This window comes from Anopheles marshallii, chromosome 3, assembly GCF_943734725.1.
Source record: "Anopheles marshallii chromosome 3, idAnoMarsDA_429_01, whole genome shotgun sequence".
Taxonomy (NCBI): Eukaryota; Metazoa; Arthropoda; class Insecta; order Diptera; family Culicidae; genus Anopheles; species Anopheles marshallii.
This window is the reverse complement of record NC_071327.1, coordinates 78,080,851-78,095,463: the sequence shown is the minus strand read 5'-3', so window position 1 is coordinate 78,095,463 and position 14,613 is coordinate 78,080,851. Positions and strand designations below refer to the sequence as shown.

Genomic DNA, 14,613 nt, shown 5'->3' with positions numbered 1-14,613 from the left:
CGAACAATCTTCATAATCATCAATCAGTTCGAACGGATGCAATTCAGCAACGAAACGAGTCATGGTCAGGCGATCGAAACGAAAATATACTCAACCTAACCGAAACTAAGCGCCAAGAATCAGCGCTTCGATACACTATTTATTCGATTCGGTTGTTGCACGTAGCAATCACGACCGGGTCATTGGTCATAAGAAGCCACCAATCGTAGCCATCGTCATGGTCCTGGTCCTAAAGCGAAACGATGGCAGCTAGGAAAGCAGAAGAAAACAAAAGCAACACTGATGCTGGAATTGATTTACGAGGCAATCTGTGGGATCACAATTCGGCAATCCGTTTATCCGGTACGATTGATTGAATCCATTCGATCAGAGTTGCTTAAGTCTGAAATATGTTTTGTCCATCGGCTTATCGAAATCCATGCTCATTGATGATTTATTAAGCATTATGGCGAAGAAGTATTTTAAATTACTACAGACGAAACAAAAACTGGAATCTATTGTTGGAAGGTACTCATTCAAAATGTAAATGAGCTTGAACAACATTGAGCTGTAAGATTTTTTTCTCTTGATTTTGTCAAATATGAAGTAAATTGTGCTTTTTCTAATAAGCAATGAAAGCTTTTAGTCATGGAAATACCTAACAGCCTGAAAGTATGCTAACGTCATACAGTTGACATAATGGCGATGTAATAACAATTTATTTTTACACACACTGTCCCATTCCTCATCGCTCCTAGGTACAAGGCCTTGGGACACTTTCAATTTATGTTCCATTATTTGCGATCTCCAAACGGATGAATAATTGAATCTGCGCTTCGGTTTTGCGGTGGTAAGCCGGATCACAAATGCTAACTTTGTCATTTGCCGTACCAATCACCTGCTCGTTGGTTGGGTAGCCAGGGTGAAGAGTGGTTGGTTTGTTGGCTCGTGGGGAATTTCCCAGAGATTTACATCTTACATGCATTAACAATTCAACCGCTTGTCACAAGTGTGGCGAGACTGTGTAAGCTCACACAGCCACACCATTCACGGCGGGCGAAGGAGGCCAGGCGAACAGTTTGATATGTAAAGCTTGCGAGGGCTTATAGGGTGAGGAGTTGGTTGGGTGTCCGTTTGTGTGCGAGAGCGTGTGTGTGTTTGGGGTATTTTTGTTTGAGTAGGACATCTGGTTCTTCAAATCAATATCAAAATCTCTAGCCGGCAAATCCCATTAGCTGGATACGCTCCGCTACCGGTGCAAGCAGATAGGCGGTATGACGTTCAGAAAGCAGCGATGTCACCAATGCCACCGCCGTCGTACGAACCATTCTATAATTCATCATACCCCTGTCGAACGAAACGACCAATCTTTCGAATCCATTAGTCATACCGTCGCTTTCTCGAAGGGCACTTTAGAGAGCATCGTTCGGATGACTTCCCATTTCGGGCGCTTTTTTATTCGATTTCCCAGCAGCTTAGGACTGAGTAGGAACCAATTTCGGAAAGCTTTCTATCTGGAAGAAAGAAGAAAAACCAGACTCAAGACGTACATAGCTACGCACCTGGCTTTCAACCTGCCGGTCACCGGCTGTGGTTTTATGACGATTTTATGAGAATCAATATCCACCCCGAGATTGTGGTTCGGTTTATATGGCGATCCGACTCCAAACTTAACAGGCTGGTGATTTGATAGCTTGGTCCTTGCCGCCCTGATCCAATCAACCGGTCTCATCTAGCAATCTAGCGAGCACAAGTGGTTCACCATCTTTTATGCTCCGGGGACAAACTTTTACCACTGTCATACGGTCAGGAGGATGGGCCGTAGGCGCACAATTGGGCGTCTTAAGTTTTATGAACCATAATTGAATTTTTGATACTGCAACGTTTTGTTTTCAGCTTTTCTTTTTCACTGGAATTATGCCTAATCGAATCTTGCTTCACCTTTTCTTCGACACAGGTATATATCGTAGGACACATACCACCGGGCTCGGACGAGCGCCACATTGGCCACACGACCCCGTTCGGGCATTCCAGCTTCACCGAGAAGAACAACGTACGCTACCTTCGGCTGGTGAAGCGATACTCATCGATCATTCAGGGACAGTTCTTCGGACACCTTCATTCGGACTCGTTCCGAGTGGTTTATAATGAAGTTGGTAAGTTGGTGCACGAATTTCCCTGGCATTATGCTGCTTGTTTTGTTGTTGTTGTTGCGTATCTCCCCAATCTATTGTGCAGCACTATTTATTTGAGCTTATAATTTTATTTTCCTCCGGGGTACGCAGGCAAACCCGTCTCCTGGATGATGATCGCTCCATCGATAAGCCCACGGAGAAGCAGCGAGTCCAACAATCCCGCCATGCGGCTGTACAAATTCGACACCGATACAGGGCAGGTAAGCATCAGGGGCTTAACTTCCACAAGACTATATCTACCATAAACAATAAACATAAATTCTTATTCTCTCACCCTGGCTCTCCTATCATCCCAGGTCTTAGACTACACGCAGTACTATCTAGATTTAGAGCAGGCAAACAAGCTGGAGGAAGCCGTGTGGCAGCCTGAGTACAACCTTACCACCTACTACTACGGTCTGAGCGAGGTGTCATCGTTGGCCCTCCACAATTTGGCCGATCGCTTCAACAACGCGGACGATGCGCAGTTCATGAAGTAAGTCGTATTTTAGCTCCATTTTATTGGAGACTTTTCGGGGAATTTCGGAGCATGTTTGTGCACGTTTTTTTTCTTTCTTTCCTTTCGCTTCCCGGCCGTTAAAATACCGCTCATCCTGGCTTATATTTGCTAAAGATTTCCGATTGTATAAACAACGGAACGCGTTGCGGGATGAGACAAAGTTTCGTGTAATCTTTCCGTTCCCGCACCACAATGGAAACTCGGGCCAGCTACCGTTGAGGGGGTTGAGTATGTCATAAAACAATGTCAGAAAACGACAAATTCCCCCGAAGGATCAAACGGTGGCGCAGTCAGCCGTGAGAGCTTTGCACTATTTTTAGTTAATCCCATTTACGATTCCAATATTTTATCCCGCATCCCGCCGCCTGGTTGCTGGGCTTTGTAAACCGTGTGTGGATGTGAGCGCGGCTTTCGTAAACAGAACACGGTCACTGACACGACCTTGTTTCCTGCTGCTTGTGTGGGTTTGCTATGCCCGTGGTTCGGTACGGAAAATCCTTTCCCTTTGCAGAAGATGGGCTTATCGTCGCGAACGATCGAACTTTAGGACGGTTGGCTTCCGGGACGTATACGCCGCTCTACCGAATGTGTATTTCGTTTGTTTGCTGGTGACCTTAGCTTTTGTCATGTAACATTGTGAGGTAAAGTTTGGCTGTGGGTTTTAGCGTGAAGCTTACCTTGTAACGTGCCTTGCTTACGATTTTTTCCTTCCTGGTTTGGGCCTGCCTGGTTGGCGATTGAGCTGTGTGTGGGGCTTGAAGTGGCATGGGAAAATCCCTCACACAACACAACAAAGTCGTAGTACCGGGGGAAAAGAACCACAGAATTAGAATGAGTTAAGAAGCAGAAGGGAAAGAAATCACGTGGAATCGAAACCCCGGAAGATTTTCTTCCCGGAGACTAGAAAAGGGAAAGGACACAAAAATTACTTCTTGTGCGCCGCAAAACCCAATGACTGGAAGGCTTCTTGAAAAGAAATCCTCTACTACATTCCATTATCTATCCTACGCGAGTGTATGTGTGCGTATCCAAGGGTGGCCACTATCGGTATTTCTATTTACTTTGTGGAATCTTCCGACAACCACAAGGCACGGTGGCGAAGGATAAAAAAATAAAAATACCATTCCCCAAAACCACCGTCATTGAACCATTCTTGCAGAAGAAGCCTGAGACATGAATACCTCTTCTTGGCTCCACTGCTTCCATCACGACAAGTTTCACGTGCAAGTGTGTGGTCGCATAAAGGAGCAATTTTGGGATTTGCTATGGCTTATTCAGATTCAAATCTCCTGTACGTTATTTTTTTTTTTGCCCAACCCTGTCCAATCCAATCCCGTTTTCTTGCGATCATCTCTTGGCGGGCGTGGAATAATAGGAAGGCTGGATGAAATAATCTAGCATTTTATTTGTATCATTCATCCACGCCTCGATGTCCACATGCATTGCTTTCGTGGGTCCCCTTACCGGAAACCTGCCTTCCGAACCCTTTTAGACATCCGGTACAACATCTGGAAGGTCGGCGGCCGGTGGGAAGTTTTTGGATCGGCTTACATATCTTGGAATCGATGGGCGTTGCCTGCCCGGTTACACTAGCGCCAACACTCGTCCGGAATCGTCCCATCCTTGCTTATCTGTGTGAGCAGTGATTGAAGTTTGAATCCCTCCGTTTTCCACTGACTCTTCACGATCGCATATTTCATCCTCACGCAACTCACAAACAAGGATGGCGTTTTCCATCCAAGCGAGCACGAACATGTCATTGCCGGTGTTAGTTTTCAGTCCCTGCGAACCTTTGGCGCAAACCGGGGTGTACATCAGGGCAGGCGAGTAAAGTTCCGACCGCTCCGCTGAGGAAAGTCGTCGCCGGCCTTCTTCGAAAAGAAACGAGCGGAAAAGTGTCGACCGGAAAACCGCCATACCGCCGCTTATCCGTTTACCCTCCACGCGATGGGGATGCGTGTGGATGACAAGCCGTGCAGATAGAATCGCACTGAAGATGGATAGAAGAATGTGTGTTTGTGCGCGAGAGGAAAAACGAAGGAGTTGACAATAATCTTTCTTGTGTGAAATCAGAAAACTTTTTCAAAAGCACACTGCCCATGAGTTGGGTTGTCATTTGCAGCAAATCGTTAGACGTTTGGGTAAGCTTTTGTGGCAGAGTTGCTCTCCTTGAGATGGAATTTAATATGTTTCATCAGTTTCTTGTCCAGCTGTATGTGGTTATTTACATAAAGTTGAGTTGGAAATGTGTTTTCTGCAAGCATTTTTAGAAATTCTTAAAACAATTAAAAACCTTCTACAACTCTCTACAGAGGTTGAAGCAAGTACCCTCATTAACATTTAAGTAACCTTTGTATAAAGTAAAAGTAAAGTAAGTAGTAAAGTATGAGTAACTTTTGTATCATCAGGAACTTTGGCTACGCTTTCCTCGGCCTATCTATAAGTCACATTGGTCTGTGACTGTGCAAGCCAGTTCAGTGTAGGATTTTGTTTCAGTTTCAGGTTTATATAAAGGAACTATTAAATATTTTGTACTTTTACTCAGGTGTACATTGTACTAGTCATCTCACGAAAATCTGTATTCCTTAAAGAAGAATTAAATTTCATTAATTTACTTACACTTACTGCTCTCACATCTTGTTCCAATAGGTACTATAGGGCGAATTCTGTGCGCCACGCTACCAGCACCTGTGAAGGTGTCTGCCTGCTCAACCACTACTGTGCCATTACCAGGCTGGACTATCGCGAGTTTCGCAGCTGCCTGGAAACGGCGGCCAAAGCGATGGCATCGAAAAATGGCAGCTCAGCTGGACCGTTTGTATCGGCCTTCGTCTTCAATCGATTGCTCATGGCCGTCCTGCCGGCCCTGCTGATGATTCTGATCGTGTGGAGCAGCTCCATGTCGGTGGAAGTGGTCCAGAATGCTTTCGGGTGTGTGTGCGAAATTGTGCTACGCTCAACCGTTTGCATCACTTCGTGCTGGCACACTGCAGTTGGATGGTTGATGGCGATTGGTCACGGCATGAAAATGGTACCATCCCTGTGGGCCAGCTGCAAAGCTTCATCTTTACTGTTAGTAAGTGCATTTTCCTGTTTTTTCGCGTGTGTGTCTCAACGTCATGAAGATGAGACAGTTTCAAGTAGAATGAATCGTAAATTAAGAGCTTCTTCAAAACCGACATGGGTTGATTGCGCGAGTAAAGGCACCGAACACGCCGGAGGCTTAATTTAAGTTGTTTATTATATTGGGTTTTCTTAAATTGAGTATTTTAATTTCATGTTGAATCAATTCGTCTTTGTCACTTCAGTGAATATGATCCTGTTAGGAAGAATACAGATGCGTGTTACATTATAGCAGAAGCGAAAGTCTAGTAAAAAGAAAACAAATGAATGTGATACATAATAAAACAGAGAAGAAAAAAAAACATAACAAAGGTCACGTATTGCAGTAATCGCAAGAGCCAAAATCGATTGTTGGCTTTGAAATATGTTGAACGGGAAAATCTACAACAAGCTTAGCTAAAATGTTTTATTGCGAATTCAGCCGTCGCTCACAGTTCGCACCCACGATGAATTATTTGCATTGCGAGGAAACGCGAGAAACACGATTTGTTTTGTTTCCAGCTAAAGAAGGGAATTAGCATTTTGAACAAAACAACCAGCACGACCGCTTAAACAACCGTTTACATTCCTTCCCGTTGTGTACATACACCAGAGACTATGCCATCCCAGGCAATGTTTTTTTACGAACTGATTACACACTGATTATGAATGTTACGCTCTACTCTCTACACATACAAATAGCAAAGAATACAGGTCGAAGACGGAAGAAGTGTGTGAGTTTGTGTTTAGAAGCCAAGCGTTTAAGTTACTGATACATTTCGATGTTTCATTGTTTTCTTTGGCGGGCCCGACTTATGCTTCTACTTTTAATGTGTAAAAAGAATGGAAAAACGCTCGCAAAATACGAAGCGAAGGGACGCGCAACAGCAGCTAAGAGCTAAGAAAAAATCGTGTGGACGATATTTGAAAGTAAAATATGGCCATTATTAGCAAAACTATGTCTCAGAGTAACTAAAATGGAAGAACAATACGGCAGACGTTATACGCTCGTCAAGCGACACGCATACACATAGGTAAAGCCAAATTTTTCTAGTGCTTTGTGAACAGCGCGAAGCGAACAGGGCAAAGCAAAAACACCGCGGTTTACATCGCATACGTTTCCCATTTTCATCCAACTTAAATGTAAAAAATAAAACAAATCGCAAAATAAACAAACCACAACCACACAAACACACACACACACGAAACATTCGAACGCTCCTCTGCTCACTGTCTGCTGTGGTGGCACAGCAGCAAAACAGGAAAACTCTAATAAATATTTTAAAACATCCCTTTAGTAAACTAGTTAAAACCCCAGCGAAATAATCATACTGTGAGAAAGGAATGGAAATTAATGACTAGGCAAAAACCAGCATGCAAGCAAGAAAAGGACGTGAGCAGGGAATGTAGCAAAATATAAAAGTGTGTAACATGTGAAAAGATGCAACAACTCAAAACGCAGCTGAAACAAATTCGATTGGTAGTATGGGAAAACACCTCGGTGAACAACATATTCGGAAAAAAACTATATAAATACATACCGGAAAATGATACAATGAAGATGATTAAAGCGAACAACGGATACATTGCAAGCTAAGCAAGATAAAAGGGAAAATGACACAAAAACACAAAAACTGAATAAAGTGTACATGTTTTTAAATAAAAATGACAAATAAACACAATGTTTTGTGTAACCGTGCGCTTGATTGATGTGAGCAAAGAAATGATGTTTGGTAAGTTTTTCGACAATTTGAACGAATTTGTATATTTTTTCAACTTTTTTATCTTGTTATTATTGCAATTTACTTTTTTTTCATGTGTTTTATGAAATATAAATGCTTTTATTATCAACTATACTTCATTCATGCGAATTCTTATGCATTTTATCAATGAGTGTCTTTTCGTTTTTTCGTTTCATTTTGTTTCGTTTTATTTTTCGTTTTATTTGCTTATCGTATACTATTGTCTAACAAAATATAAGTCATGAAAATACACAAATTACACGAATTATGAAAATAGTTGAGCGAAAAAAATAAAAATTAAACTCAACTAACACTTTAGATCCATTTCCGCAAGAACTGTTATGATTTTAATTCGTTCATTATTTCGTGCTATAATGCTTTCCACTCGAAACAAGCTACTAGCACTGTAGAGTAAATTTCCAAGATATGTCAACAATCCTCGTTGCAAAGAGTACGTATCTTCTTCAAGTTAATTTGAGTGTATAATGAAGTCGTTAGTGCTGTTAAGTTCCCATTTGACATGCTTTGATACTTACCAGCTCGAAAGGATTAAGCATTTAATCACACTTGCACTTGCTTTGTTAATTTCCCGATGCAGATGCTACCCATGAGATTCTCTTGCAACATTTTTCCTACTCCTACGTTATCTCCTTTTCCATCACCGGAAGCGTTTGCTGGAGTAATTAATTTTAATATCAGCTCTTACGCCTTTTCTTGAAAACCAGCTCCAGCTTTTCATCATTTCTTTGTGTTTGACTTTGTGCTACTTGTTCGCGAGCATAATTTTTAAAATAAACTTTCCTTACACATAGTCTTTTTGCATCGAAACAGATTATGCCAGCTTTGTACGAGCAATTGGTTGAACATTGCTCCGGCTGTAACTTTCGTGTCGTAGTAATTTCCTTATTAAAATATTAATGTTTCTTTCTATGATCTTTTGCCCTTTCATTTCACACCAGCATGCATTCCACCGAGTTCCACCAGAGTTCAAATCGATCCACAATGTGCACTAAAACGATAGTGAACGGCGTTGAAGGTGTGAAAGATCGTTTCACCGCGACCATATTGCACCGTTTAATTATCTACTCGCGTGAACATCTTCAACTTTAGCGCGACAGCGCTCAGAGCGAATGGTAAAACGTTTGCGGAAGGTAGAAACTTTCCAAGTATTTTTACTCATCCGGTGCTTCTGTATATTGACTTTTCCAAATGCCAAACCGCAACATCGCGACTGGGAAGTTGCGTACGGTTAGATGCAAATGAAGCATTTCCAGATGGCATACGCTAAGGCTTCACCGACGGTTCGGGTACTGTGTGCGACAAGAAACTTTTCCCATCATCACGTTTGATCACCCCTTCCGCGAGTTCGGCCGATGCATGTCTCCTGGTGAAACTCTCGGCAAACGGATTGCCCGTACCCGTATACCCAGCTCGAATACCTCGAATCCCAAATTATAGGAATCATACCTAGCCGAAGCATGGAAAGCACCATTTCCCTTTTGTGGCATCGCGCGGATGCGGCAGCAGTTAATAATAATTGTTGAAATTTAAAGTGACATCGAAGAAATTTGCGTGGCTTGAACGGGGTTGAGGAGCACGCGGTACACGGTACGGAAGCTCATTTAAATTTTCCACTGACAGCCGATGGTTTAGACTTCTGGGCTAAAATGTTAGAATGGTTAGTTTTCAGATCGTTGCGTTCGCACTCATATCGCAACCGTGTGTGAGTAAGCGGAAAATTTGGGGATTTTCCAAAAGTAGATAAGAAGAGCGGACATTCTACGTAAGGCAGTGGTGCAATGATAGGAAAATGTTCCTACTCGTTTAGCGGAAATTTGCCGGGTATCTCTAATGCAGTTATCATAAACTTTCCTCTTCGCGCCATCGATGTGCTAACGTCCGTTGCGAGGTTGTACGAGCAGATTATTAGTTATAGAGTGTGTGGAAAAGTTTCGGCAAATTAACTCGGTGACAATGGTGTGAAAAGGAGCTCTTCATGGGTAAGTTTGTGCTGGAACGAGCATTGCGAATAAAGAAAATATCTTTATTTAAACAGTAGAAAGCGTACAATTTTTCCACTTATAGTGGTTGTACAAAAGTTTGGGCAAAATGACTAGAAGTACTAGAAAGGATCTTCTCCTTACCACTCGATAACAATGGCACTTCTGGTTCAAACTCAACAACGCTACTTTCGCCGAACAATAAGTTACAATGAAGCGGATCTTGAATTAAAAATCATTCCAGCACATTCCCGGTCAAAGTCTCGAGCTTATGGCAACAGTTTCGGTATGCCGCTTAAAAATAGCTTCCTATCCCATTTTGCCCATACCTCTACTCATCGCGACTCATCCGGCGCAAGCACTCATTATCGTAGAATTTTACAACGTCGAAATTGAGTCATCAAAAAGTGTTCAAACAGCGCGCTTCGGCATCGTACCACGTCGGTACAGGTTGGCTGGGCAGGGCGCCGGCATCATGCTCCATGGGTCAAGTCATAATGGGCAGACGGAAAGACGATGGCTACTGTTCTTTTTAAGCTGCGTTCTTGATGCGGTTCGCTTTAAAGCTGGAACGGAGAATGCGAACCACGAGTACATTTAGTGTCTGCCTTGGGTGCGAATTATGATGGAAAGCATATGGCTTTAAGGTTCACCTTTACCAAAATACTTAGCTTCTTCGAGAGCTTTACGTTTGTTTTTTCAAACGCAAAAGGTTAGTAAACCGTCAAGCAAAAGACATTCTTGAACCTGTTTGCGATTCGTAGCGAACGTTTGGTGAAACGTTCAAGCTGACTGTCTTTTAGCGTGGTGCAATCCAGTGTAAGTTTTCGCTACTACTGAAACCAAACGTTGTGGCGTTGTGGAACCTCGCCCAAGACGAATACTCTCACTTTTTGATTACTGCAGATAACTTGTAAGATGGCCATACTACCGGTTCATTGAAAGTGTACCTGCAAAGAAGCAGTAAACGGAGCGTAAAATGCAGCAAATGATTGCTCGTTCTGAGTGGTTCTTAACATTTCGAATGATAATGGATTGTAAAGGGAAGTTTTCATTTGCAGTGAGCATGATGCATGATGTTTATTTTTGAGGAAACAAAAATTCAGAATAGGAAGGAAACATCAATTTTTTTGTCATTTAACGTTTGATATGTCTTCGTTTGTATGTAATAGTTTAGCAAATTGAGCTACTAAAGGTATACAACTATCTTACAAACTAAGTCCCAACTCAACTAACCTACAGTTTTCACGAAGAAAACACTGAGTGCAGACCAATATACTACAAGTTACCGTAGAAGGCATTATTTATTGTTCTTGCCATGTCGCATCATATTTCTAGCGAGTTTTGCGTTACAAGTTTTCAACAAATCTTTAAACTCGAATAACTCGCTTTTAATTCAAAACACTGCATTCTGTAGTGAACATTGCACAACACAACAAAGACCCACCCACATTACAGAAATAATGCCCGATTCCGCTTACACTGCGGAACGTTTTCATAAACAGCGTAATAAAATTATTGCACGCTTCATTTGATCCCTCGCCACAGATAATTTCCAATCAAATTATGCTCGTTATCCTTACAGTTTTACCCGGCAGGAATTAAGCGAAAGATAATTTGTTCAACATTGGCGCCCCAGCACTTTGACAAACGTTGGTTGGCAGAGTTTTATTTTTCTACCGATTTTCCGAACCCCAAACAAACCAAAACAGGCACGGAAGGAGAAAAAAAAAGGATAAGCCGCTAATGGGAGGGACAAAATTAAATTATTGGCCCATTTTCTTCGCGCCCGTCATTCCCGGTTTTGCTTGGTCTTTGCATGGCGTTTGCTTAAACTTTGATCATGGTTTATTATTTGATGCTTTCCTTCGGCTGCTGATGGTGTCGATGCAACGGGTGTCTTTAACCGGAAGAAGTACTATTCTTGCACGTTTTCCAACGGGCGGCTGGGAATTGATTCAATGTGTGTTGAGACGATGTGAAAAATGTGACGGGTTGCTGCACGGGTATCAGAAATTATTTCCTTGCGATTTTCTGGCTCGTATTTAATCACCGAATAATGGTTTCACTTCTTCGTGCCTGTGCCAGAAATCGGCGTACTTTTAAAAGCCCCGGACTGCTGGTGCCGGCCCAACGGTATTGGTTTGGCTCGTAAAAATAAACTTTAACAGCTCTCCGGATAATTTCCCGTATTGGCGTACAGCGCCTGCAGAACCATCCATTTCTTCTCGGGAGCAGAGATTTCTAGTCGTTCGGAAACTCTCGCAGGAATGTTGCCGAGGTAAGCGAATGCAGGCTTGCAGGGCTGGACTAAAATTGAAAGCTGACGACAAGCTGCCCCGTGGGAAAATCACACCGAAAAGCTAGCGGCGTTTTCAAGTCAAGCAAGCGCAAGAACGCGGCACAGTTCCCGAAATCTGTAAAGCCACCCTGTCTTACAAGCAGCCCTCGCACAAAGGAAGCGTAAAAATTTGTCTGTTTTCAATTTTCCACCAGTGTCTGCGATTTGGAGAAAAGTTTAAGCAAACCGTTAGAAGAGGAAACCCGGAAAAGAAACACGGCACGAAACGGGGAAAATACACTGCCCTCGGTTCCGTTCGAGTTGGCGCATTCTTTGGTTCATTCTGCAAGGATATTATCCTCCTTCTGCCACGAAGTTGTCCGATCCGTTGTTGGCTGCGTGCAATTTTCAAGATCACCGACAGCGGTTATGGGCGGAAGCACTTCCACCGTGGATTAAATCCATTTACAATGATAATAAAAATTTATTCCTCTCCTTCATCCGGAGCCAGGTCGAAGAATTTTATGCTTTTCCTTTCGATTGTTTTCTTGCCCGGGACCAGCGGGGGCACACATTTAGCCAATTTCTTTGTGCCGTGGATAGAAAATTGACGTTGAAATGCGAGCAACCGGAAGGAAACAGTAATCAGTGTGTAAGCTACGATGGTGAGTGGACATGAAAAATCTACCAACGTTTGGGACCAAAATTCGAAAAGCTTCCGTTGGAAGCCGAAAGGTTGGGCCATGTTTATTCCTGAAGGGTTTTTTTTTGCGCTGGGTGTATCGTACAAGATGGATGGTTAATTTGACTTTTTAATATTGCTGACATTTTTTAAGATACTTTATTGCGCCAAGCATGGAGAAGGGTTGTTTCAGAAAAAATATTGACTATAGCATCAATTACATTGCTCTTCTTTGTGCATCCCAAAAGGGCGAATACTTAATCTCAATTGGTTAAAAGTTCGAAATACAAATTTTGCAAATTGTTGTACGTTTTATATAAGCGCATTGTGTCAAACTATTATAATTGCTTGCATCTACTACCCAACAAAATTAGCTTTCTTTATCTTAAGACTAGAAACAAAAGAAAGCTCTTACAATAAACAAGCAGCCTACTAGATTATAACTTACTATTCGATAGAGCGAGCTTTGTAAACTATAAACAATCCAAACCGAGTATGTGCAAGTATCTGGTCGGATTTATTGTGGTTTTATCCGGAGTTCTTTCCCCTCCATTGCCATTCTTTCCATAGCCATCATTTATTCCCTCACGGGAGCAACCCTTCCGGGTGTAAATCGAGAATTATGTATTTTCTTCACTCGCCGCTCCTCCATTGGTGGACCGGATTTGCGGCTTGTGCTTTCCGCTTTCCACAACCGAACGTTTCATGAGTGGATTTGTGTTGTGTTTGCTTTTGTTTCGACCAACCAAACGGCGAAGCACCTCTCCCATTCACCCATTCTCACAAGTGCATTGTGAAATGGTGGACTAAAAACTTACAGCTCTTGTAAAAGCGTTGGCTGCGTTGTTCAACTGCACATGGTGGGTTATTGTATCCAGTGGAATCGCTTCATTTCTGTCCACTCGTCCAACCATACACACATACGCACATGCACAGCACAGCATAGAGCAAAGGACGGAAAGGGAGAAAAAAAGTCCAGCTCAGTTAGTAAGCGTTAACAGTTTTAGGTTACCTATGGGATACATAAATAATACTTTCAGCAAACTTTCTCATGCCATCCTTCCATTTTCCCGGTAGAAGGTTGCGAGTGGGCTGGCTGGTGACGAACTCTTGTTGTTGTCTGGTGTATGAGGGCTCTCGTGTGCTCAAGAATTCAACGCAACGCTGTAGCGAGCGAGTAGTTACATGATTATGCATGACGATTTCCTAATTCTGTTTCACCAAAGCTACAGCTTAAACTTGCTGAACTTGTTTTTTTATGACTAACGAGTAAGAATTGTTGATATGGTTATGCTAAGTGATTTAAGTCTGTTCTCGCTTTGGGAGCATAAGAAGGACACTCCTGAGAATGGGATTACTGACATCTCTTTCATATGCTGTGTGTTTGCTTGCATTTACCTCAATGAAAATACGAAATACTCGCATAAAATAGTGATACTTCAATTGTGGTAAAACCAACCAACAAAACAAAATAGAGCTGAATCTCTTCTACCAACAATGACTGCACCAATAGAATATTCTTAAAATAATACCACTCCATCAAATCGCACACATCACGAAAATCAGCTCCTGCGTTTCACTCTCAATCACCATATTTATGCATGTAAACCCACATTTACCAATTGAAATGGGAGGTTTTTCTTTCGCTTGAGGGAAAAACGCTTTCGCTACGTCAACCGACATCAGCTGCATACCGTGCTTTTATCACACGTATACGAAAGGCTACCGGTAACGGAGATGAAAATGCTACTGATGACGATGATTATGATGAAGAAACCATCATCTGCTGGGGCATTTGGTGCCTTTACCCAGCGCCGATGATGAGCGCCACGAAACGTAATGATGAGGTGATGAGATTGTGGTAAGTAGTGGCTATATACCGCACAACATAATGCTGGGTTTTTGTTTTATTTCTTTACCCATCGTCTCTACGTACCCCGGCAAGACCAGGGCGGACATCATAAAAAAGAAGAAACTTTCTCTTACTCGCCCGCTGTAGTGCTGCCACTGTGGCCCAACGGATGTATGGTTCTACTCCGGGAGAATATTTTACCGCTGGGAACCATAATCCGCCAAGCAAGCACTCAACCCCGGTGGAGGTAGTTTTGTGGGTGTGTATGTGTGTTTTTTCCT

At 42.6% G+C, this 14,613-nt stretch overlaps 1 protein-coding gene across 1 annotated transcript in view; it reads left to right on the top strand.

Moving 5' to 3' along the window:
- Positions 1–5,905, top strand: part of LOC128713187 (acid sphingomyelinase-like phosphodiesterase 3a) — a 43,320-nt gene extending 37,415 nt beyond the window's left edge. Inside the window, exons 6-9 of the mRNA XM_053808047.1 lie at positions 1,937–2,135; positions 2,265–2,374; positions 2,471–2,649; positions 5,323–5,905. Coding sequence (XP_053664022.1) covers positions 1,937–2,135; positions 2,265–2,374; positions 2,471–2,649; positions 5,323–5,905 — 1,071 coding nt within the window. The remainder of the gene's footprint in view (positions 1–1,936; positions 2,136–2,264; positions 2,375–2,470; positions 2,650–5,322) is intronic.
- Positions 5,906–14,613: the final 8,708 nt, after the last annotated feature.